This window comes from Melanerpes formicivorus, unplaced genomic scaffold (genome assembly GCF_026170545.1).
Source record: "Melanerpes formicivorus ecotype bairdi unplaced genomic scaffold, bMelFor1.0.p_v2 SCAF_30, whole genome shotgun sequence".
Classification (NCBI taxonomy): Eukaryota; Metazoa; Chordata; class Aves; order Piciformes; family Picidae; genus Melanerpes; species Melanerpes formicivorus.
In genome coordinates this window covers 7,561,795-7,587,615 of record NW_027142382.1, presented here as the reverse complement: position 1 = coordinate 7,587,615, position 25,821 = coordinate 7,561,795, and the positions used below count along the sequence as shown (strand labels likewise).

General features: G+C 47.4%; 1 protein-coding gene across 4 annotated transcripts in view; it reads right to left on the bottom strand.

The window, feature by feature from the left end:
* The window catches only part of LOC137449559 (cystathionine beta-synthase-like protein), a 34,585-nt gene extending 20,031 nt beyond the window's left edge, over positions 1-14,554 (bottom strand). For 2 of the 4 annotated variants that reach the window (XR_010989424.1, XM_068155185.1), the window contains exons 1-5: positions 14,450-14,554; positions 6,795-6,920; positions 5,536-5,747; positions 4,357-4,463; positions 1,637-1,771 (exon numbers count right to left, since the gene is read on the bottom strand). Coding sequence is in view for 3 of the 4 variants with exons in the window: in XM_068155185.1 (XP_068011286.1) it covers positions 1,637-1,771; positions 4,357-4,463; positions 5,536-5,747; positions 6,795-6,881 (541 nt within the window). In the remaining variant the exon portion in view is untranslated. Of the gene's footprint in view, positions 1-1,636; positions 1,772-4,356; positions 4,464-5,535; positions 5,748-6,794; positions 6,921-14,132; positions 14,344-14,449 lie in introns of those variants that run through there. The other 2 variants (XM_068155187.1, XM_068155186.1) reach the window with 2 other exon arrangements.
* Between the last annotated feature and the right edge of the window lie 11,267 nt (positions 14,555-25,821).

Below are 25,821 nucleotides of genomic sequence, written 5' to 3'. Positions count from 1 at the left end.
AATATGGATTCCCAAATACAAAAGGAAAAAGACAGCACTCTCTAGTGTTGACAGACTAGTGCCAGACAGATTCTCACTGAGGTCAAAGGCTAAAGAGAAGCCATCCAGCACTTTCCCTTACAGTCTGTGATGAAGAAAGCATTTTGAGACCTGGGCTCTTAACACTTTGTACTTTCTGCTACCAACCTGGAAATGCAGCAAACATCAAACCAGAACTCTGGCTGAGGAAGAAGCAAGATGCAGAGAGGACAAAAAGTGTAACACATTAGCTCTCACATTTAACTTGCTCACAAGCTCTGAGCAGTAGCCTAGAGCAAAAGCCAATTCTCTCCAGTTACTGTCTGCCCTCATCTTTGCTTTTACATGAAGAGACAACTTTCTGGAGTACCTGCCCTGTATTTCCTTCAGTTCTGCCTTCCTTCTAACTTTTGGCTTCTGTGGCAAGGAGGATCATTTATCAAGTACAGATGAGGAAATCAGGATGTCATTGTATGACCTCGGATACTGAGGGAACGCAATCTATAAGGATATCTTCTGCTAGATGCCATTGCTCAGGCAAAAGGTATAGCCACAGTCACAAGGGCTTCAGTTACACTGCTCCCCCCACAGAATACCTGCCAAGCAAACAGCCACAAATACAACTTTCCACTTGTCTGCTGAAAGCAGGGGAACTGGTCACAGAGCAGCTCATCAACCCAGTCTCTCCATTAACAAAGGCTGGACAGGATCAAAAGAGCAACAGAAGGATCTGCCTGGCCTGTCTCTAGCAGAAGGCAACAGTGGATGACTGCCAGGAAAGAGTGTAAGAGTAGGACAAGACACCTCTCCAGAACACATACGAGGAAGTAGCTTGTAGCTCAGCTCAAGAACCTCTTTAGAGGTGGCAGTGTATTCCATATTTAACAAGCTCAAGTGGGAACATTCCAGGTATGTCCACTCCCCACCAGCAGAGCAGCTTAACAGTGTAGTACAACAGAGCAGTACAACAGCTTGATGTGGGAGCCCAAGTTAACACCAGTCTGCTTAGATCATCAGATGGCCCCTGACTAGCTGAATTGTTCCTTCCTCCAGCCTTCCAAGAAGAGACACTAGCCCGAGTGGAACCTGTTGAAAGGTATGCAAGGGCTGTGTTAGCAGATAGTGCTGTTGGGACTCATTTAATCTCCCATCTTAGCTGCAGCACATGGGAAAGACTGTTTCTCAAACCATGTCCACCTCAACTGACAAGAACATAGGAACAAGGACCATGGGACTTCCCAAAGAGAAAGAGAATATTCAGATTCATAGCAGTCATTTGGTGCTTGATTTCCAGTAACTGCAGTCAGACTTTAGTTCCTAAATAGGACCTAAAAGACCTTAATGAATCTGGCCTAACGTTTCTTTTCACTTAAAGCAGAGACCCTACAAATTTGGCAGCCCTTCTCAGATGCTCTGGTCAGCACAGGACATTGCAGAATTCCTCCTTGTACAACACAGAAGCAGCTCTGCTCCCTACTATCATGCAGGCAGGATGAGATTCCCTTTTGTCCTTGCACAGCCAGCCTCCATGCTCCAATCTCAAGTCTGCCTCCTCCTCCAGGAAAACCACTACAGCACTTTTCCCCCCACACTTTGCTAATCTCTCCCCATCCTCTACCTGTGTTTCCAGAGGTTGGCTCTATGATTGTGTCCCCAGGCTTCAAGATTCCAGCCTTCTCAGCATCCTCTACCATCCTCAGGCTGATGCGGTCCTTCACACTTCCCCCAGCATTGAAGTATTCACATTTTGCCACTGGAACCAAAAGAAATCAAGCAGACTTCTTAAACAGGAGTCATTTGTTGAACAGGCTGCTGGTCCCTAACACATCTGCAAAGGTGTTAGCATGTCTGCCAAATTTACCTCCCTGCTTTATAACACTAGAGATGAGAATTTGGCTCACAGCATCTCCACCATTATGGGTCACCACCACACGGTGAGTTTGGTACCTGATACTGGCCAAAGAAGCCAGGAACCCATACTCTGTCAGCCTCCTCAAAAGATCTCTCATCTTTCCTCTTCATTACAGCCTAATCATTAGTAAAAAAAACACCCCAGGGCTCTTCCAGAGCAACAGCACAGGGGACAGAGAACTTGCCTTTTCCCTGCACCTTTCTCCAGCCAAAGAGTTTCTGATCAAATGGTTAAGTTTCAGCCTACACTTATTTCAGGACTCCCAGCATTAATCCCTACAGTGGTGTTCAAATCCACCTTTCGGGATTTTATTCAGAGTCTCCAGATATTTCCAATATCATTGGTTTAAAACAAACAAACAAAATGTTAGGTCATTGGCTGTGCTGGCTCAGGAACTGGCTGGAGGGCCGAGCCCAGACAGTGGTGGTGAATGGTGCCACAGCCAGCTGGCAGCCAGGCACTAGTGACGACCCCCAGGGATCAGTGCTGGGCCCCATCCTCTTTAACATCTTCATTGATGATCTGGATGAAGGGGTTGAGTCAGTCATCAGCAAATTTGCAGATGACACCAAGTCAGGAGCAGATGTTGGTCAGTTAGAGGGTGGAAGGGCTCTGCAGAGGGACCTCGACCGACTGGACAGATGGGCAGAGTCCAACAGGATGGCATTCAACAAGTCCAAGTGCCAGGGGCTGCACTTTGGCTATGACAATCCCATGCAGAGCTACAGGCTGGGGTCAGAGTGGCTGGAGAGCTGCCAAACAGACAGGGACCTGGGGGTGCTGATTGACAGCTGCCTAAACATGAGCCAGCAGTGTGCCCAGGTGGCCAAGAGGGCCAATGGCATCCTGGCCTGCATTAGGAATAGTGTGGCCAGCAGGAGCAGGGAAGTCATTGTGCCCCTGTACTCTGCATTGGTTAGGCCACACCTTGAGTCCTGTGTCCAGTTCTGGGCCCCTCAGTTTAAGAAGGACATCGAAACACTTGAAGGTGTCCAGAGAAGGGCAACAAGGCTGGGGAGAGGCCTTGAGCACAGCCCTGTGAGGAGAGGCTGAGGGAGCTGGGGTTGCTTAGCCTGGAGAAGAGGAGGCTCAGGGGTGACCTCATTGCCCTCTACAACTACCTGAAGGGTGGTTGTAGCCAGGAAGGGGTTGGTCTCTTCTCCCAGGCAAGCAGCACCAGAACAAGGGGACACAGTCTCAAGCTGTGCCAGGGGAAGTTTAGGCTGGAGGTGAGGAGAAAGTTCTTGACCGAGAGAGTCATTGGTCATTGGAATGGGCTGCCCAGGGAGGTGGTGGAGTCACTGCCCCTGGAGGTGTTTGGGAGGAGACTGGACGTGGCACTTGGTGCCATGGTCTAGCCATGAGGTCTGTGGTGACAGGTTAGACCTGATGATCCTCCAGGTCTCTTCCAACCTTAGTGATACTGTGACCTCAGGTCTATTCCAGCCTCAGTTATTCTGTGATCCTGTAAAATCCACAAACCTAAACACCCCACCAACACCCATTCACTGCCAGTTTGATCCCTGTCATCATTTTTAGTGATCTGCATTTTTACACACACTGATGAATACTCTGAAGGTAAAAAGCAGTCAAAAACTTCCTACAACGTTTTGGAAATTTAAAAACAACCACAAAAAAGTATTTTCTGTGAAAAAAGTTTTACTTTTTCTCCCCCCCTTCCCCAGAAAAAAAAGAAGATCAAAGAGATGACTGAAATGCTACATGAAGTAAAAATGGAAAGAGATTTATGGTAGTTTTGGGCTATGCCTTTAAAGTTTTTTTTCACAGATGTTGAACAGAAAGGTAGTAAAATGTAAATAAGTCACTGCTGGGTGGAAAAAGGAAAACAAAGATAATTCTAAACAATTCCACTGGAGAGACAAGATTGGGTAGAGCAAAACAATTCCCTCTAGCTAACTTGCTTCTGCTGGGCTGTGGCTGCATGGTTTTGGTTAAGTCTAACAGCAACTTTCTCTGCTCCTTTCTCCCTTCTTTTGTTTGGTGGGGTCGGGGGGGCAGAAAAGGAGAAGCTAGAAGCTTCCCCTGGTCTTTAGCCAGGGAGGTCCTTGTGCCATTTATTACTTGTAAATACTGTTATTTTGCACATATTCATTGCATTCCATTGTAGATTGTAGTTTTCCCTGTAAATACAGCTTTCATTGGCTTCCAGCTTTCATTGGCTTCCACCTGAGCTGGTCTGGCAAAGTTAATGTTGGGGGGGGGGGAAATTATTTCAACCCACCACAATATTTTAGTTGACCAAATCCTTAAATCTGGAAAACCTGCCACCAAAAAGGAGGAATTTTTCTCACCATTTTCTGCAGGGTATATCCACTCCTCCTCCATCTAGATGACATGACACACTGCTAACCATGACTACCCAACAGTGTTTCTCACTTTGATTTTCTGCCTGCAGCAGTACTCACAGAGTTCACACTTCAGCCCATACTGCTTCCCAATCTTGTTGATTCGCACCAAGGGCGTATTGCCAACTTTATTCAGGATGCTTGGCAGGATTTTCAGAGGCTCTGGCCTGGTACACACATTGAAAAAAAAAGTCAGTGTATTCACAGAAGGGGCCACAGGCAGGTCACACAAAAGCAACACAGTATTTCCAACGCTTTCTATTTTAGCCAGGTTTCTCCTTTCCCTTTATCATGCAAGCGATTGTAGATAACTTGTTTTGAAAGGACGTCCCTTGGATACACATTCACAAAACATCCAGTCCTTGATCCAGAACAAGGGTTAATCAGACATCAAGCCAAGTGCTAAGGCAAGAACAAAGTGCTCTGCACTCCTTCCTGGCATGAAGTAGCTTAGCACTGCTCAGAGTCAGCTGTTTTACAAGCAAAAGGCATCAACAGAGCAATCTTTCATTCAGTCATGGAACTGCTTTCCAGGTAACTTAATGTGTTAGTTCCAGGCCATGCAGTTTCACATCTTTGGTGTGCTTAATCTGAGTTCTTATCTTTGCTTACAGTGTCCAATTCTGGGCCCCTCAGTTTAGGAAGGAGGTTGACTTGCTGGAACGAGTCAGAGAAGGGCAACAAAGTTGGTGAGGGGTTTGGAACACAAGCCCTGTGAGGAAAGACTGAGGGAGCTGGGGTTGCTTAGCCTGGAGAAGAGGAGATTCAGGGGTGACCTTATTGCTCTCTACAACTACCTGAAGGGAGGTTGTAGACAGGCAGAGGTTGGTCTCTTCTCCCAGGCAGCCAGTACCAGAACAAGAGGACACAGTCTCAGGCTGCACCAGGGGAGGTTTAGGCTGGATATTAGGAAGAAGTTCTATACAGAGAGAGTGATTGCCCATTGGAATGGGCTGCCCGGGGAGGTGATGGAGTCACTGCCCCTGGAGGTGTTTGGGAGGAGACTTGATAGGGTGCTTGGTGCCATGGGTTAGTTGTTTGGGTGGGTTGGATTGGTTGATGGATTGGACACGATGATCTTGAAGGTCTCTTCCAACCTGGTCTGGTCTATTCTATTCTAAATTAAGAAGCACCAGCATATCCAAATTTAAAACCGTCATCTTTTAATAAATCCACATGTCTCTGAGAGGACCTGGATTAGTGCTGTACTGAAAATCTGCAGATAAAAGTAATACTTACAGAGTGACATGGCGATGTGGGGAGGCAGAGAGGGGCTTCCCAAGCTTCCATGTACATTTGCTAGGTGTATCAGGGCGGATCCACTCTCTTTCCTTCTCATTAGCCTTGCAGTTCTCATTGTCCATCCCACCAGGGAGAAAATATTTGCCAGGCCCATGAGGGCATGAGTTTGCATCTGGTGTGTCCTGGGAAGGAAGTGTAGATGTTTCATCCTTGGGGAAGGGAGGGGAAAAAAAGAAAAGAAAAACGAAGAGGAAGGAGGAAATCCCAACCCAAACAAGAGAGAGTGATTCATAAGCCCCACTTTAACAAGGTCTGAACATCTTGTGACACTGCCAAAATCATTGAAGTTCTGCACCATGGGAAACCACCCATTCACAACCCTGCCCTCCCTACAATTGCTAAAAATCATGTTGCTAATAAGGAGACCTTATTCTTATCTCTGTCCCGTCACCAACTTAATCTATTTCCTGTCTAGTGTTTCAGCATGCAGTTCTTCAGAGGGAAGCCTGAAGAGAAACTGCCCTGGTGCCAGTTTTCAAGAGAGAATCATTGTCTATAAGCCAAAAGAGACAACAGCAACAACAGCTTAATGCTCAAGAGCAGGTTCTACCACTGACAAGAGATCCTGTCACTGTACCTAGGACCTAAGTATTAGGACACAGCAGAGGATGTCTCAGGACAAATCCCATTCTCAAGTGTCCCAGTCTTGTTTTTTCCTTATATAAAAAAGGCCACAACAATGGTTGGTTGATGTTTTCACAGTACTGTGAAGATGGGAAAGCACTTCAGCCTAGCTTTGATTTGCCAACTCCTCCTCACCAGAACAAGAGCTTTGCACCACAGTGCAGAGTGCAAAAGCTCAGTACAGTGGCCTACCTGAGGGTAACTTAAGCACACTGAAATAGGTGCTTACTTTAAACAGTGTCCATAAATATCAAGAGAACAAAAAAAACCTAGCCTCATATGAGACACTCTTCCCACACCAAAAACCAGCTTTCTGAAATAAAACCTCCCCAATTCCAAGAAGAGAGGAAAAGAGTAGGACTAATTAGAAAGTGGTGCTCAAAGACTGCATTGCTATTTGTGGTCCTGGAAAACTCCCTGAGAAGGGCTACTGGTTTTGACAGTGTCTACCTACACTGCATTCCAGAAAAGGAAAAAAAACCTAGAAATCCCTCTGAAAAACAGGTAGGGCTTCCCCAGATTCTGGTGACAGAAAGGCAGACAAAGAGTATTCTCCAAATACCAATGAATACCTTGGGCACAGGAAGAGGCTTATCCATTATCAGCTCCTCCAGCTTCTTTGGCAAGGGTGATGGAACAGCAGAGTGAACTTTCTTCATGACACTGTGTGGATCACAAGATTGGAATCCTCTTCAGAGCTGCACATCATGCAAGTTAGGAAAAAAAAACCAAACACACATAAGTGGCAGGAAAGGGTCTCATGTAGGGGAAAGATACATGTCCTACTGTCATAGAGCGGGGAAAAAAAGGTAGCTACAAAGTAATTTGTATAGATTGGACTTAGAATAGAATAGAATAGAATAGGAGTGTCCTCTTATCCAGTCTAAGCAACCCCATCTCCCTCAGCCTCTCCTCATAGGGCTGTGTTCCAAACCCCTCACCAACTTTGTTGCCCTTCTCTGGACATGCTCCAGCAAGTCAACCTCCTTCCTAAACTGAGGGGCCCAGAACTGGACACAGGACTCGAGGTGTGGCCTAACCAGTGCAGTGTACAGGGGCGGAATGACCTCCCTGCTCCTGCTGGCCACACTGTTCCTGATGCAGGCCAAGATGCCATTGGCCCTCCTGGCTGCCTGGGCACACTGCAGGCTCATGAACAGGATCAATGAACAGGATCAATGAACTTTAGCACTTGATCTTGCACCACTAATCACTATCAACTCCTTTCTTGCATGCTGATTTGAAGAAAATGTGCAAGGCATTTATACTGCCTTCCTTGAGAGGCAAAAATTCCAACACTTTCCAGACTAAAGCCTGAAATAGTTCTTCTCCTGTATATAAAGACTTCCATGCCACCACAATGATACAATTCTACTTTATTTGGGTTAGTACATGCCCAAGAGCTAAGATGTACTTCACCCTGACTTAGACTACTGACCAGAACCAGACTGAGAAAGCTAATTATCCCTTAAATATACCAGATCTAACACCAGCCAGGTTTTGTTACCAGAAATTAGCTTACTTATGTTTCTAGAGGGAAACTCTGCATTCACTTCTATTCCTAAAAGAGTGATTTGTTCACAATCCAGAGCATCAGGACTTTTTTTAGAAAGGAGCTGCAAGGCTTCTAGGAACCACATCCATACGCTCCTTCAAACAGCTGGCACACAATGCCAGGCATAGACATGGACTGCCTCTGCTCACAGGGTAACACTACCAATATTTTCAAAGTCCATCTAACAAAGGTACCTTGCTGCCAAAGGATCAAGCCCTTTCAATGAGCAGGAAGAAGGGATCAAGGAGTTACAGACAGCAGATTTTGTTCCTTTCTTAGGTTCTCATAAATTAGGTGTGCAAAACCTTTAAGAGGTTTACATCACCAAAGTGCAGTGTCCTTCAAGACAGTCCAAAAATTGAGGAAAAAGGGAGAGAAATTTGTGGCAATAGAGGTTTCAGAGGTTTCAAACAACAAGGACTTGTTCCTTGTATTGACCACAGGAAAGAAATCACAGTATCACTAAGGTTGGAAGAGACTTCAAAGATCACCAAGTCCAACCTGTCACCACAGACCTCATGACTAGACCATGGCACCAAGTGCCACGTCCAATCTCCTCCCAAACACCTCCAGGGGCAGTGACTCCACCACCTCCCTGGGCAGCCCATTCCAATGACTCTCTCAGTGAAGAACTTTCTCCTCACCTTGAGCCCAAACTTCCCCTGGCACAGCTTGAGGCTGTGTCCTCTTGTTCTGGTGCTGCTTGCCTGGGAGAAGAGACCAACCCCTTCCTGGCTACAACCACCTTTCAGGTAGCTGTAGACAGCAATGAGGTCTCCGCTGAGCCTCCTCTTCTCCAGCCTAAACAACCCCAGCTCCCTCAGCCTCTCCTCACAGGGCTGTGCTCAAGGCCTCTCCCCAGCCTTGTTGCCCTTCTCTGGACACGTTCAAGTGTCTCAATGTCCTTCTTAAACTGAGGGACCCAGAACTGGACACAGGACTCAAGGTGTGGCCTAACCAATGCAGAGTACAGGGGCACAATGACTTCCCTGCTCCTGCTGGCCACACTATTCCTAATGCAGGCCAGGATGCCACTGGCCCTCTTGGCCACCTGGGCACACTGCTGGCTCATGTTGAGGCGGCTGTCAATCAGCACCCCCAGGTCCCTCTCTGTTTGGCAGCTCTCCAGCCACTCTGACCCCAGCCTGTAGCTCTGTATGGGGTTGTTGTGGCCAAAGTGCAGCACCTGGCACTTGGACTTGTTGAATGCCATCCTGTTGGACTCTGCCCATCTGTCCAGTCGGTCGAGGTCCCTCTGCAGAGCCCTTCCACCCTCTAACTGACCAACATCTGCTCCTGACTCGGTGTCATCTGCAAATTTGCTGATGACTGACTCGACCCCCTCATCCAGATCATCAATGAAGATGTTAAAGAGGATGGGGCCCAGTACTGATCCCTAGGGGATCAAATCAATGTGGCTCTCTTCAAAAGCTGTCTTTTGGAGGATCTCCTCCAAACTAGGCAAGACAATACCTTCTCATTTCTTTGATTGCCAGGCAATTAGAAAGAAAAATCCATAGTCAACAGCAACAGCCCCCACCTCTGGAACCAGAAACAGCAAAAATGGAGAAAAAGCTGTATTTATTTCCCTTCAGCTAAGCTGTGAGAGTCTCTCATATGTTTACAATGGCAATACTCTAGTGTTTGGTAAAAGTTTCAACAATGGGGCTAGAACTGTGAAGAAAAACAAGGAGAGAGAAAAAGATCATCACTAATGCTGCCAACAAAAATCCTGTCACCAAACCATAAGCAAGATCCTTCCTTGGAAGGAACACAAGCTCCTGTTCAAACAAACCCATTCAAATCATTTCATGAGGCATCATTTTAAATAATCCCACACAGCCTAGAGGAGATATGTATGCGGATATAAAAGTTAAACTCTAATCATGCTAGTAGAGAGTAAGTCCCAGCTACAATCTAGCTAACGTCTTATGGCTTTGAAGGCAGGCAAAGCCTAGGCCAGCCTTGGCTGTTCTCCAAGAGGAAGTCTTACTACAGTTCTCAACACAGACACAAAAGCACCTGCAATGGCTTACAGTTATTGTTAAGAAACAGGTCAAGCACACAGGAGCGACTTCATCCAGAAAGAATAGGATAGACCAGGTTGGAAGAGACCTTCAAGATCATCGCGTCCAACCTATCATCCAACACCACCTAAACAACTAAACCATGCAACTAAGTACCCCATCAAGTCCCCTCCTGAATACCTCCAGTGATGGTGACTTCACCACCTCCCCAGGCAGCCCATTCCAATGGGCAATCACTCTCTCTGTGTAGAACTTCCTCCTAACCTCCAGCCTGAACCTCCCCTGGTGCAGCCTGAGACTGTGTCCTCTTGTTCTGGTGCTGGCTGCCTGGGAGAAGAGACCAACCTCTGCCTGCCTACAACCTCCCTTCAGGTAGTTGTAGAGAGCACTAAGGTCACCCCTGAGTCTCCTCTTCTCCAGGCTAAACAACCCCAGCTCCCTCAGCCTCTCCTCATAGGGCTTGTGTTCCAAACCCCTCACCAACTTCGTTGCCCTTCTCTGGACTCGTTCCAGCAAGTCAACCTCCTTCCTAAACTGAAGGGCCCAGAACTGGACACAGGACTCGAGGTGTGGCCTAACCAGTGCAGTGTACAGGGGCAGAATGACCTCCCTGCTCCTGCTGGCCACACTGTTCCTGATGCAGGCCAGGATGCCATTGGCCCTCCTGGCCACCTGGCCACACTGCAGGCTCATGTTCAGCCTACCATCAACCACTACCCCAGGTCCCTCTCTGCCTGGCTGCTCTCCAGCCACTCTGACCCCAGCCTGTAGCACTGCATGGGGTTGTTGTGGCCAATGTGCAGAACCCAGCACTTGGATGTGTTCAGTCTCCTGCCCTTGGACTCTGCCCATCTGTCCAGCCTGTCGAGGTCCCTCTGCAGAGCCTCTCTACCCTCCAGCAGATCAACTCCTGCCCCCAGCTTGGTGTCTTGACTTGTTGCATTCAAAACTAGAAGGAAGACCTCAGATCTTTGAGCTACTTCAATGCTACTGATGAGCTTCCTGACACACCACACAGAACATCCTGCTGATGCTTACAGTCCTAGGTGATGCAACTTCAGCAAAACAGGAAGCAGAGATGGCCAGTCCAGGACATCCAAATTCCCTGGCTGCTGGCCCAAAACCAGCCATAGGAAGCTGGCACATCTTTCTACTGTGAACATCTTAGGGGAACAAAGGAAAAGAGGCGAGCAGAAATCACCAAAACAGAGGTTGACAGCAACTTCTTCACTAGCCTGACTTTCTACTGGGATGCAGACTGGGGAGACAGTACAGGAGAATGGCAGTGCCTCTTCTGTAACTACAGCTGAATGTTGCTCAGGAGAGTTAGAAGAAAAGCTGCAGGAAGAGTTTCCCATCTTCAGGAAGAAAGCCTGTCAGCCTGAATTTGATCGGGGTGTGGGCAGAAAGTAACTAGAAAAGCCTGACTAACTTCTGCCATTACGTCTGCAGAGCACAGGACGCAGAAAAATCAGAAAGACAATTTACAAAGCCACTTAAACATAAGTCATTATGAGATCCAGAATGCCTCATGAGTAGGGATCACATCTCTGGATGCCTCTCCACAAGGAACCCAAAAACTATGCTGTTTTTCAGCTCTTACAAAACTGGATCCAAGGCCAGTGAGTGAAATTAATCCCCAAAGAGCCTGAGCCGAACTCCTTCCACAGATGTTAGGAGCTACAGTTTCTAAGGCTGTTTATGTTGTCAGCACTGCTGTAGATATTTAGTGTCGTGTATACAAGAACCTAATTAATTTGAGCCTTTCCTGAAGCAGAAATTATGCTGTCTAAAAGCCAGGTATGAGAGGTGGATCAGAGAAATGCCCCAAAGGCAGACAACTCAGCAAGAGATGTGATACCAGATTCCATTATGCTATGGCCTGAGAACGGGAAACTTTGATGTGAAGCAGCTACTTTGAGCAAGTAAACCACTACCAACCAGTTGTTCTGCTCAAAGAGTATCACACGGCCTTGGCAAGCTTTCGGGTCTTTACAGGTTACCAGATGTAGCAATACTCACTCAGCTTCTGGAAGCTGTTTGGAAGCACCAGAGCTATCAGTGATTCAGGAGCCAGCCAGCCATTTGGGGTTTTTCCTGTTCTTGTTGCGTTGTGTGTGTGTGTGTGTCCCGTCCCTGCTACTTCCTCAGTAGCAGCTAGCCATTGCTCCTGGGCCAGAAGACATCAACAAATTAACAACTCTATGGCTCTAGGAAGATTCCTCAAGAGCTGAAAGTCTTATTTGCACTTTCTTCTATGATGCAGATGAGCACGTAAGTGTCCTCTCAATGATCACTCTCTTTCAAGGACAGACTTCCGTGCTAGATAGCCTTTGTGATGGGAAATGGATAGCTCTTTAATGCCCCCCACCTCAGTAACACTGCGAAGATATTAAAAATTCAACAGCAGAGCAACTTCCACCACTATGGCAACTGTTATGCCAGAGATCAGCCAGTGAAAACATGACACCATTCAGTCACCTTCCTCCCAAAGAATGGAAGCTTGGTATGCACCCCTAATACAGGGATCTTCTGACATCCCCCTTTCCCAAGTTCACTTCAGCTCTGTCCAGACTCACGTGGTAAGTCTTCCAAGTGAAGTAATGCCTTCAGGGAGCACTACAGCATTAAAGACTGGAGAATGGCTTACCTGCATTTTTACTTGTCACAATTAGAAGCTTTCATGACTTCTTTCATTGCTTCTAGTTCCCTCTCCTTTGTCACCACACAAAGACAGACCAACACTACAGCCTGAACTCTTCAACTGCCAAGCTTACCAAATATAGGGAGAGCAGCACTACAGGTAGGGCAACTGAAGCTTAGAGGTTAAGCAAGTTGCCCAGCATGACAAAGAGCTGGAGCTCTGCTCTCAATTTCTGACCAGGTCTATAAAACAGGTAGAAGCAGAGCTCCTCTTACCCAGCACTGTGGCATGCTGCCAGGTATCACATCTTTTGTCAGCCATGGGACTTCTGATAAAGGCTGGCCGAAAACTGCTGGCCACCACAGCCCGGGCAGAAAGCCAGCTTTTTGGTCGATATGTGTTTGGTGGGAAAGGCCAGCTGCCACTCTGGTTACATCTGTAGAGCTGTTGGCAAGCATTCACCGTGCAGCCAGGAGCACAGGCCATCCTGCTATCTGCCTAGGTCCTATGGATGTCACATGCAGACATGGCCAATAGCCAGAGGCCAGCCCAACCCAGCCGTCGTGGCAGCACCTGAGCCAGCAGGTGCACTCCAGGACATAGGATCCTCAAGAGCCTGAGTACTAAGCACAGTTTGTAGAGGTACTGCTCTGGCTTCAGGAAAGCAGGCTGGTGAACTCACACATGGCAGGCAGCACAATAAGATACTAAAAAGCCACCAACTAATATCAAAAAGGATGACATGCCCAAACACCCCAGGTACCGGACCTAACCTAGCACCTAAGCCATACTTCATCAGTAGAGATCTCCCTGCAGCCATTTTCCTGCCAAGAAATAGCAGGTTCTGAGGAGGTCTCAGTTTCCCAAGAAATACCTTTCATCTCTGACATAAAATCCTCAGGTTCCACGTATGTCCATGTTCTGATCCCTCCCTTCTTTCTGCGGTCCAAGCTTTGTAGAACACGGAGCTCTCATGCCTCAGATCAGCAGATTCGTTTGAAGTGTAAACAATCTGAGCAACTTTGCTGGAACAGGGCCCAGCACCTCAAAAACCTCTATGGTCAAAGGCTTTAAAGTTAGAGATACACAGAAGACTAGACACAGAACAAGAAGAGGAGAAGAATCACTTGTCTTTCAAGTAGTGGCTGGTTTAATAATATGCTAGCATTACTAATGCTGCTACTGAAGTAGCTCTTTAAGGTTTCAGTCATGTTCTGACCTTTTCCAATAGATTTAGAGCAACTTATGAAATAAAACATAAGAAAAGATGCTTCTTGATCTACCGCATTAGCCATGCTTGACAAAAAACATTGGCAAGAGGTCCTGATGGACCCCTGAGAACAATGGGTGACAAGCCACAAATGGCACAAGAGCTGGTGCCAAAGCCAAAGAGAAAAACAAAAGGCAAGCCTGTGCAAGAGGCAAAAAGACAGTCCTTTCTCCTCCTCTTCCCTGCTCGCAGGAGGGACTCCTTAGGCACCCTCTGAGCTGCCCTGAGCATCCCCAGCAGCCGGCACCTTCCTGAGGCCTGCCCTCCCATCCTCCCCGCAGGCAGGCCGGCGCCAGGTCTGGCTCCAGGGCTCCACTTGCCTAAACACCTCTGAAGCTGCCCATTCCTATCTCTTTTCTTAATTACAAAAGGAAAACTAGTATCCGAACTAGTAGCACAACCACGTCCACCCACCAGCCCGCAGCCCTCCATCACTGCACGCCACCGGAGACCGCAGCGAGCGAAGCGCTCCTGAGGCAGCCTTCCCACCACCGCCCTCGCGGTCACGCCACTCCACGCCACGGCAATCGTTCAACGGCCGCCGCCGCTGAGGGAGAATGCGGTACTGCCCGTCTCACGCGGCCCGGCAGAGTCGGAGGTTGAGGGGATGGAAAGACACGACCTCCCCTCGCCCAGTTCTCCTCCATCACCCCACGCCCGTGGATGATGCAACGGGCGGGCGAGAAGGGATGCAGCCGCCCTGGTTCCTCCCGCTACGGCCGCCACCTCACCCACGCGAGCAGGGGGCTTTCCAGGTCACGGCCGCCGCCCGCCCGGGCTGCAGTGCTGGCACCCCGCCGAGGATCAGCAGCAGGAGGACGACGACGAAAGGGAGGCTCAGGCGCAGCACGAAGCCGGCCGGCGTGCGAGGGTTAAGAACAGCCCGCGAGCCCCGTGGCCCCGCCCCAGACGCCCTCGGAGAGGAGGGAGAGGAATCGCCCACGGCCATTGGCCGGTACGGGGGCGTCGGCGAGTCAGAGACAGCCAATGGGGCGGCGGTGCGCGGACGCGGGGCAGTGCCGCCCGCAGCTTTGCGGAGGCCGGGCCGGACTGAGCCGAGCCGGGTCGGGCGTACGGGCTGCCGGCGCTGCCCGAGTGGGGCACAGAGGGACAGCAGAGGGTAGAAGGCCTGGGGTTCTCCAGATGGCTCTCTGCAGAGCACGGGGCGAAGTCCCTGGGCTCTGCCGAGAGCGTAATTGCCCAGGCACCGGCATTGAAAAGCGACGTGTGATCGTGGGCTTGCGGGCACCATCGGGAGGAGCGGACACAGATTGCTTGTGACTCCCAAACACTGCGTGTTTTATTGGCTTCTTCTCTAATCTGGAAAAAAAAATCCCACCGCATCAGAGAGGACTGCTGTGTGGAGAGTTTCACAGTCAGATGCTGCTCCTTGACAGCTGAGCTCTCTGAGGTTGCACTGCATCAGATCATCTCGCCTTGTGCTGCCAGCATTGCAGACCCTGGCCTAGCTTGTCTTGACCAGCGCAGCAGCAGAGGGGGGGGGCCCAGGCACCTCTTTCGTCGAAGCACGGGAAATACCCAGCCTGGAGCTTGGAGGGGCCAGGAAATCCCCCAGCTAGTAGCTGCAGGCTAGAACTGCTTCTATAGAGGTCTACACCTGGGCTGGGGCAGTCTTTGCTATCGATACTGGCTAGGGAATGATGGGATTGAGAGCAGCCCTGTGGAGGACCTGGGGATACTGATGGATGAAAACTAGGACATGAACCAGCAATGTGTGCTCGCAGCCCAGAAAGCCAGTGGTATCCTGGACTCCATCAAAAGAAGAATGGCCCCCAGGTCAAGGGAAGTGACTCCCTCTACACTACTCTGGTGAGACCCTTCCTGGAGTAGTGTGTCCAGTCCTGGAATTGTCAGCACAAGACAGACATGGACCAGTTAGAACAGGTCCAGAGGAGGGCCACAAAAATGATCAGTGGGATTGAACATCTCTCCTGTGAGGACAGGCTGAGTTGGGGTTGTTCAGCCTGGAGTAGAGAAGGCTCTGGGGACATCATACAACAGCCTTCCAAGACTTAAAGGGGGCCTATAAGAAAGATGGGAACAGTCTTTTTAGCAGGGCCTGTTGCAACAGGACAAGGGGTACTGGTTCTAAACTAAAAGAGTGTAGGTTTAGACCGGGTAAAAAGAAGAATATTTTTACAAAGAGGGTGGTGAAACACTGGAACAAGTTCCTCAAAGGTGGTAGACACCCTGGAAACATTCACAGTCAGGTTGGACAGGGCTCTAGATAAGCTGACCTAGTTGAAGATATCCCTGGTGACTAAACTTTAAAGGTCCCTTCCAACCCAAAACATTCCATGATACAAAAACTAAGTGCAAGTGCATCTCACTGAAACAAACCTATTTCCCTAGCAGTAGCTGTGCCACAAATCAGGAAGCAAATTGACCCTGCAAGTGCCAAGCCCTGAGCGTGACTTTGGAAAATACTGAAACACTTTCTGTTAGAAGCTCCTCTGCTGCCTGGAATTTAGCACTCATCTGCTGGTGCACTTGCTGGCACTGAGGCAAGCAGGCTGCACATTGCTTGTGGAGGAGGAGCAGCCATCTCAAGCCTTGGCGGGGACGGGGGCTATGCCCTAGCTGAACTAGTTTCATCTCCAAGAGTCATTATGACACCAATGCAATGAACAATTTTTATGCTCTGATGTAATTATTATACTTCCAATGGCATCCAAAGAATGTGATAATGAGGTTTTGGCTTGGGAAAGTCACTTGGTGTCACAATGGCTGCATTTGCATCGTGAACTGAGCTTTATGATGCAGAACAGGGAATGCAGGTGAAGGTAACACGCTCACTGCAAATTGTCTCAGAGCAATTCTTGAAAACCACAAGGTGCTCCAGGATTATGCAAATTAAAAAACCCCACCCAACCAAAAACCCCACAAAAACCCAAACAAAAACCAACCAACAAAAAAAAACCCAACCAACCAACAAACCCCCACAGAAACCCTTCCACAAAAGCGTGAGGTACTGAAAAGGCTTACCAGAGAGAAATGTCTCGAGAATGTAACTTGCTGCTGTAGAAAGCCCAAGCAGCAATTTCTTCTTTATCTATAAAAACCCAAAACCAAACCCAACCAAACACACAAAAACCCCAACAAAACAAAACATAAAGACAAACCAAAAAAGAGAACAGCAATTTGAGATAGCTTTATTTCAGAGCCTGATTCACCCTGCAGTGTTCCATGTGTTTTAGGTAGGCGAGGGAATGATTTGGGTGTACATCTCCATCTGTTCATAGAGGTACTGCATAGTGTAACTACTTGAAGAGCACTGTATGCCATATAAAAATAAAAAGTGAGCAGCAGGATGTTTTAATCAAGTGGTAAAAATGACAGAGGAGATTTCACAACGGGATGTGACTGGGTCTGAAGTCGAATGATCAGTCTCAGTGAAAATAAGGGTCTCCTTGGTAAGGAGATTGACCATGTATATAGAGTGTGGGGTGAAATTTATGGGGAAAAAAACCACATGGGAAAAACACTGACCAATTAAAAACACATCAAGATAAAGAACCAGGTATTTCATAGTGGCCTCAAATAAGAGCAACAGAAGCAGCTGTATCACAGTCTCACAGTATCACTAAGGTTGGAAGAGACCTCAAGGATCATCGAGTCCAACCTGTCACCACAGACCTCATGACTAGACCATGGCACCAAGTGCCACGTCCAATCTCCTCTTGAACACCTCCAGGGATGGGGACTCCAACACCTCTCTGGGCAGCACATTCCAATGACAAATGACTTGCCCGGTGAAGAACTTTCTCCTCACCTCCGGCCTAAACCTCCCCTGGTGCAGCTTGAGACTGTGTCCCCTTGTTCTGGTGCTGGTTGCCTGGGAGAAGAGACCAACCCCTTCCCGGCCACAACCACCCTTCAGGTAGTTGTAGAGGGCAATGAGGTCACCCCTGAGCGTCCTCTTCTCCAGGCTAAACAACCCCAGCTCCCTCAGCCTCTCCTCACAGGGCTGTGCTCAAGGCCTCTCCCCAGCCTTGTTGCCCTTCTCTGGACATGTTCAAGTGTCTCGATGTCCTTCTTAAACTGAGGGGCCCAGAACTGGACACAGGACTCAAGGTGTGGCCTAACCAATGCAGAGTACAGGGCACAATGACTTCCCTGCTCCTGCTGGCCACACTATTCCTAATGCAGGCCAGGATGCCATTGGCCCTCTTGGCCACCTGAGCACACTGCTGGCTCATGTTGAGGCAGCTGTCAATCAGCACCCCCAGGTCCCTCTCTGGGAGCTCTCCAGCCACTCTGACCCCAGCCTGTAGCTCTGCACGGGGTTGCTGTGGCCAAAGTGCAGCATCTGGCACTTGGACTTGCTGAATGCCATCCTGTTGGCCTCTGCCCATCTGTCCAGTCGGTCGAGGTCCCTCTGCAGAGCCCTTCTGCCCTCTAACTGACCAACATCTGCTCCTAACTTGGTGTCATCTGCAAATTTGCTGATGACTGACTCAATCCCCTCATCCAGATCATCAATGAAGATGTTAAAGAGTTTCATTACATATGCTAAAAAACCCCAACTAAATAAATTAAAAATCACACAAATTGCAGAGAAAAATCCTTGCTGCTGACAGACTACACTGCTTTTTTAATCTGTCTCTTTCTGGATTTGAAGTTTGAATACCACATTGTTACTCTCATTTACCTAAAGAAAGATTCACTAGAAAATGCTGCTGTTAAACTGGACAATGATTTACTTTAAACAACAGTTTGCCTGCTAACTATATCTGAAATAGGCAAGTAAAATGAGGTTTGCATATAACTGTTAGCCCCACTGGAAAAAACATCCATTTGAAAAGCATGAGGAATCGTATTCTAGCTGTTGTTTGGTGCAGCTAAATTACAGAATGGCACAAGAGGAGTGCAAAATGTGAAAACAGTGATGCTTGACCCTTGAAATAGGCATCTGAAAACCTTGAGACACCAGGACATGTGTGAAGCCCAGCTTCAGAGCACAGGTAAACAAAAATCCATGAATATTTGGAACAGAATAGGTGCATGTGTTTGAAAACTGCAGTGATAGCCACTAAGGACAGCCAAGGAGGGATAACCATACCTTTGTTTTGCCTTTCAGGAGGGACTGAGGGACAAAGCACTGAGTCAGCTGTTCTGTCTGAAAAAGTGCCAGCCTCACAGCAACCACTGCAACTTCAAGCAGATGGTTGTCAGGATATGAAACCAGAAGCACAGATGGGTTTGCCAGATCCTGTAAAACATAAACCAGATACCTCAGAGGAGGCTTGTAGGACCAAGTGACAGCTCTTTGCATGTTGGAAACTATCTGAACATAATGTGTGAGTCTAATGACAGGGATTTGTAATTGCATCACAGCTCTGCATTGAAAATCCAATCTCCTTCACCATGGTAGCAGCCAAGTGAAGGTAATCTGGCAACACAAATTCTTGTTGGAGTTTTCACTTTAAAAAAAATTATTACTCAAAAGATATCCACAGCAACACTGATCCACACTGTGCCATTGGCATTAGTGGCATTAAAACCACTCATGGTGGCTGGGAATGAATCATAGAATCACAGAATTGTTAGGGTTGAAAGGGACCCTCAAGGATCATCTAGTTCTAACCCCTCTGTCATGAACAGGGACACCTCACACTAGATCAGGTTGTTCAAAGCCAGATCCAAATTGGCCTTAAAAACCTCCAGGGATGAGGCTTCCACCACCTCCCTGGGTAACCTGTGCCAGTGTCTCACCAACCTCATGGGGAAGAACTTCTTCCTAACATCCAATCTGAATCTAGCCATTTCTATTTTTGTTCCATTCCCCCTAGTCCTATCACTACCTGACACCCTAAAAAGTCCCTTCCCAGCTTTCTTGTAGGCCCCTTTCAGACACTGGAAGGCCACAATAAGGTCTCCTCGGAGCCTTCTCTTCTCCAGACTGAGCAACCCCAACTCTCTCAGTCTGTCCTCATAGGAGAGGTGCTCCAGCCCTCTAATTGTCCTTGTGGCCCTTCTCTGGACACGCTCCAGCATGTGAATGAATATACAAAGTTTTTCTTCACCCTACTGCCCACTGATTAGACCCATCATAGCTGAGCCAAATCAGTGGGACACTTGGATTACTTTTCAACCCAGCCTTGTGCATAGCTCCCATAAATCAGGAGGTCATCACTGATTTCAGAAGTAGATCTGAAAATGCTTTGGATTTTTTTTCTCCCATGGAACAAGAGAAGTTGCAGTGAGGGTTGGTATATAATCAGAATTATGATGGGATCAGCACAGCAGAGATGTGACACTGCCTGGAATATTAACATAGAAAGAAACAGATTGTTTAGGAATGGCAAGGAGAGAATGTTGTGTCTTGTATCAGTGATGAGTAGACGTGCTGAAGACTGAAAGGTTGAGGAGGGAGATTCTTTGGATAAATGCAATCAGTTATCAAAGGGAGGGGGAGAAAAGGATAAATGCTGTTGTGGTAGGATCACTGCAGGAGGAAGATTATGGGGGAGGCTTTTTGTGAGTGACTAATGAAGTCACCCAAAGAACCAATGGTACCTTCCTGGTGCTCAGAGCCTTTTTGGGAAGGGAGAGTAGAAGGCTCATGGAAATATTTTCATACAAAGGGAGAAAAGAGCAGCCTAAGAAGATATTTTAAGTTGATATTTTAACTTCATGGGAGAGGCCACAAATTTGGAGGATACAATCATAATTTTAAATTATCTTGGACAGACTAGGGAAACAAGGGAAAGCAAAATAAGAAGTTGTCTGATAAGGACAAATGCAAAATTTTATAGCCAGGCAGGAACAATCAACTGCTAAGGTATCTGAACAATGATTGTGTAGAGTGGAAAGTATGAGTATAGTGCCATGTAAACTCAATGTGAGTCAACAAGGCCCTGCTGTTGTGAAAAAAGCAAACATCATACAGGGTTATGCAAACAGGAATAATGCCTGCAGGACACATGGCACTCTGAGCACTGGTGTGCTTTGTGGAGGTACCATCTCCCATCTGGAATGCTGCACTTCAAAAAAGGTATGGCTCGTGTGGGCCATGGCCTGAGGAGCACGAGAAAGTGCAGAGAGAAATATGACTCAGGAGTATACACTGAAAGAAAGGGACTTGTGCAAAGACAAAACTGAGAAAAGGCAGGGCTGCCTCCATTTAGCTAAAGAGTCATAAGGAAGGTGATAAACCATTTTTCATGCCCCTTCAGGGCAGGTGAAGGTGTAAAAGGCCAAAATTACAGTATCAAGGATTTAGGCTGAACATCTGAACCAACATTGCTCAGGCTGGAGAGGACCTCACATCATCTGCAGCTTCCCTCTCAAGGCAGGGTCCATCTAGAAGTCAACACAAGTTGCTCACACCTTGCCCAATCAGGTCTTGAAGGACTCCCAGGTCAGACTGCAGCACCAGCCCAATGCCTTTATAGGGAAATAGTTTTCCCTACACCCAGCTAGAACCTCCCTGTTCTCAATTTATGACTTCAGTAAAGATCCTGAGTTTCCCCACCCCACAGGCTAACCAATCCCTGCTCACCTGGCCTGTCCTCACAGAGTCACCACTCTAGCCCCTGACTGTCGTAGAGGCCCTCTCCCCTCTTACTTACTGATGCATTTTCCATCTTGGCCATCCAAAATTATAAACAGTATTGGATGTGGTCTAATGGGTGTCAGGTAGAGGGGAAAAATCACTTCAATCTGCTAGCTGCTTCTGTTCATCTCATCAAGGATGCAGCTGTCCCTCTGCTCTGAGGACACACTGTGGCTTTATGTCCATTTTGCGGCCCACCATGACCACCAGGGCCCTGCCTGAAGAGCTGCTCCCCTGCCAAGCAGCACCCAGGCTGTGCCCTGCTAGGGATTGGTCTACTCCAGGGGTAGGACTTTGTGCTCATTAAATTTCATGAGGCTCCTGTTGGCCCATCCCTTCATCACATCCAGGTCCTTGTGGAGGACTGCCTTGTCCTCTCATGTGTCAGGTGTACCATTTGGTGTCATCCACAAACCCGATGAAGATACACTCATTTTCTCCTCTAAGCTGTTGATAAAAAGATTAGACCAGGACAGTTTGCCAGCACAGGCCCTATGGTACTCGTAACTGGTCTCCTGGGAAGGTATGAACTATTAATCACTACCTCCTACATCAAATGACCCAGCTAGCTTTTTCAGTCACATGGCAAGCCACCTGTGCAGGCTGTACCCACCTTGGATACCAGGGTAGAGTGAGAGACTGGCAGAAGCCTTGCCCAGTCATCTACTGGTACTGAACAGAGGACATCATCCCTTGCTCTCTTTACTGAAGATGTATTTGGTTGTTGTTTTTTTTTCCCTTTCTTTTCCTGTAAGGTGTTACAGCTGCCAGTTCATGTATTTGAGAATCACAGGACTGCCCAAAAGCCCAAAGGCTTCCTCCTTGGAAGCTGAGCAAGAATGGCACTTAAATGTCTCTTTGTTGTGGTTAAGACAGTTACATGAAAGGGTCAAAAATCATGACTCAAACCCTTCCAGAATGAAAAGGCTGTTCCAGACATTAACGAGGCCATTACTTGGTCAGATCAAGGCCTTAGACTTTGGAATTTCTCTTGCCTGTGTTCAACAATGCAACAATTAACTCCAAGACAGCAAGGCTGCCTGCTCACTTTCCATAAGTGCTTTGCCCAGAAACCAGTTCTTCATGTCCTGCCTCAAAATTCCTTTATCAAGTCTCTTGCTTCTGCAGCTCCAGGACTCTGTTCTCCACCAATACTAGAAGAAGCAGAGAGGAAGAATCCACTGTGCTCACTAAAGAAGAAGGAGAAGCAAATGATGGAAGATGCAAGACTGTGTTAAACCAGGAAGGCGTCTCTCCTCTTTCTCATAGACATGAGCAATATTAACTCTCAAGGGAAATGGGTTGGTAGAAAAGAAAGAAGCAGTCACTCCCCTTGGCTCCTCCCACAGCTCACAGGCCCAGGAGGGAGGCTGGCACACAGGCTGCAGTAGGAGCAGCTCCTTCCCTTTACCTGGCCAGAATCCCAGAGTGCTCCAGGAAGAAAAAGTGACAGCAATCTGAAACGTGTCCAGTATTCAGCTGCATAGGTAGCAAGACTTGAAATCAAGCCAAGTACTGGGAAATGGGCTTGATTGCCATCTGCTGCCTTTTCTCCTCACTTGTATCTTGCAGCTCAGTGACACCAGAGAAGAAACTATTTTTTCCCCCTCCAGACCTGACTAACCATGCAGCTTTTGAAACAGAGCTAGAAATGGCCTACAGTGCACCTATCACAGCACTCAGGAAAACAGCACTCTGCATACCTTTGTCAAAAAATGCATAGGAACCCAACCCCAAACCACACTCATTTTCTCTTTCTAGTGAGAACAGTTTACAGACTCCTGGATATTTTACAGTGCTTGGATCAAAGCAGCAACTATAGTCTCACAATCTGCTACAGGGCTCCAGCTGACTCAGCATGACCATTTCATCACAGAATCACAAAAACATTCAGGTTGGAAAAGATCCTTGGGATCACCAAGTCCAACTGATAACCCTGCTCTACAAGGTTCACCCCTAAATCAGATCCCCACGCACCACATCCAAATGACCTTTGAAGACATCCAGGGTTGGTGACTCAACCACCTCCCTGGGCAGCACATTCCAATGCCTGACCACTCTTTCCATGAAAAAAATATTTCCTAATGTCCAGTCTAAACCTGCCCAATCACAGCTTGAGGCTGTTCCCTCTTGCTCTATCACTTACTACCTGTGAGAAGAGACCAGCATCAGCCTCTCCACAACATCCTTTCAGGTTGTTGTACACAGCAATGAGGTCTTCCCTCAGCCTCCTCTTTCAAACTAACGATCCCCAGCTCCTTCAGTTGCTCTTCATAAGATTTATTCTCCAGGCCCTTCACCAGCTTCGTTGCCCTCCTCTGCACTCTCTCCAGCATCTCCACATCTCTCTTGTATTGAGGTGCTCAAAACTGAACCCAATATTTGAGGTGTGGCCTCATCAGAGCTGACTACAAGGGGACAAATTTCTGCTAGCAAATTTCTGCTCTCCTAATGTACAAATGCAATTAACTTCCTTTTGGTCCTGTCAAAATGATATAGCTAGGAAGCAAGCATCCACACTGAAATTATAAAAAGGTACTGAACCTAATGATTACCAGAGCCCTGCTAAGAAGCAGGCATTTACATCCTGACAGTTAGGTAAGCACACCCTTCCCCCTCTCCCTTTGCACGTGTTGAAAGGAAGCCACTGGTTACCAGAGCTAGCCTGTTGGCTGCAGACCTGGTTTGTAAGCTTTCACCATTCAACCACAAATCCCATTCACAGTTGAAACTTAAGATCAATTGAATTAACACCTATTTTTGGAAGTAACCTCCAGCAGGGGAACTGGGGGGGTGGGGAAAGGGACCTTCTAAAGTGGTTCTGCTGCTGCTGCGTTAGTACTGCAGGAGTGCAGTGTATGATAGCAGAGTCCTTTCACTAGTGGCTCTCCTTGCTGTAGGTTGTAACTGTATTAAAAAGGTAAAACATGGGATGCATTAACAGGGGATTAGATGTTTATGAATGATGAGCACGCTGCTGACAAGGAAGGTTTGTCCCCATAGTTCTGGAAACTGTTTCTGCTTCTTTTTCCAAAACATGGATTTCACAAAATTGATGTTGAAAACAGGGAAAAAAAATGATTTGGATGAATCTGTGAAAACATTGGCTAATCAGGTGAATTCAGCATGGCATACATGGTTTTTAAATGCACCAGGCTGAGGGAGCTGAGATTGTTCAGCATAGAGAAGGCTCTGGGGAGACTTAATAGTGACATTCCAGTACCTGAAGAGAACCTACAAGGATGGAGGTGTACAAAGGCCTGCAGTGATAGGATGAGAGGCAACTGTTTCACAATAGAGATTTAGATTGGATGTTAGGAACAAGTTCTGCACCACGAGGGTAGTGGAACACTGGGACAGGTTGCCCAGGGTGGTAATCAAGGCCCCATCCCTGGAAATATTCAAAGTGTGGCCTGACAGGGCTCTGGGCAACCTATCTAGTTGAGGATGCCCCAGCTCACTGCAGGACAGGTTGGGCTAGACGACCTTTGGAGATCCCTTCCAACCCAAACCATTCTGCAATTCTATGTATGACTCCAGCCTGAGGTACTGTTTATTCTATATTTGGTTGCAATTTCAATTTTTTTCAAGATGTAATTTATGTACTCCAAAGTAAAAATTCCTCTCAAGTAAGACAGCTCACCTTCATCCTTGCAATAGATAGCAAATTGCTGCAGCTACAAACCTCTACCACAGCAGCCTTACCTTTGAGGTCTTAAATCCTTAGCAGCTGAAGTGAGCTTGGTTCTGGATTTTGGCTCTTTTACTGAAGAGGACTGTGTTTTGGGGCAGCCATCAGCACAGCAGCATCAGCAGTTAGAAGCATTTGGAGAACAGTGATTAACACACCCTCCCACCTCGCAGTGTGACTGCTATGAAGGCAGTTTCATTTCTTGTGTATCAGAAACCGTATGTGAAGTTTAAGGTGCTGCTGTTAAATAGCAGCAAGGGGGACAGTTGCTAGAGCCCAGTTTTGCAGCTTGAGCAATGCAACTCTAGAACAACCTTTTAAAAGCTATAAGCCCTATCAGTGACTTGTTTCTCCAGTTAAACATGCTCCTTCAGTCAAAAGCACCTTCTCGTTCCCTAGACCATCCCTACAGAAGCTTGTAGGATCTCTCAACCGGAACCCTTACACACTTAAAACCAGAATAAAACCCCAAGTCCCAAGCATAAGTTGCACTCTTGATACTTCAACTTCATGAAGCAAATATGGAAAGGTTTGCTTTTTTGTGATTTTTATTATTTTTAGTTGAAGACATGCTCCACCAGCTCTAAAACCAGAAGGCAAAGAATCACTCCAAAAATAGCTCAAGACCAGTGCTAAGAATGTGAAACTTGTAGTCTAGGTCCTCATCGGTAATTTCAAGAGCAACATCCCATCTAAAGCAAAGGGATAATTTTTTGTCAGATTCTTATAAAAAAGGCTTTATTTTGAACAAGTTTTCTCCATTTGGTTTTACAGTCTCAACATACATCATATTCATGGACAAGCAGCATTTTCACAGAATAAGAGCCAAATAC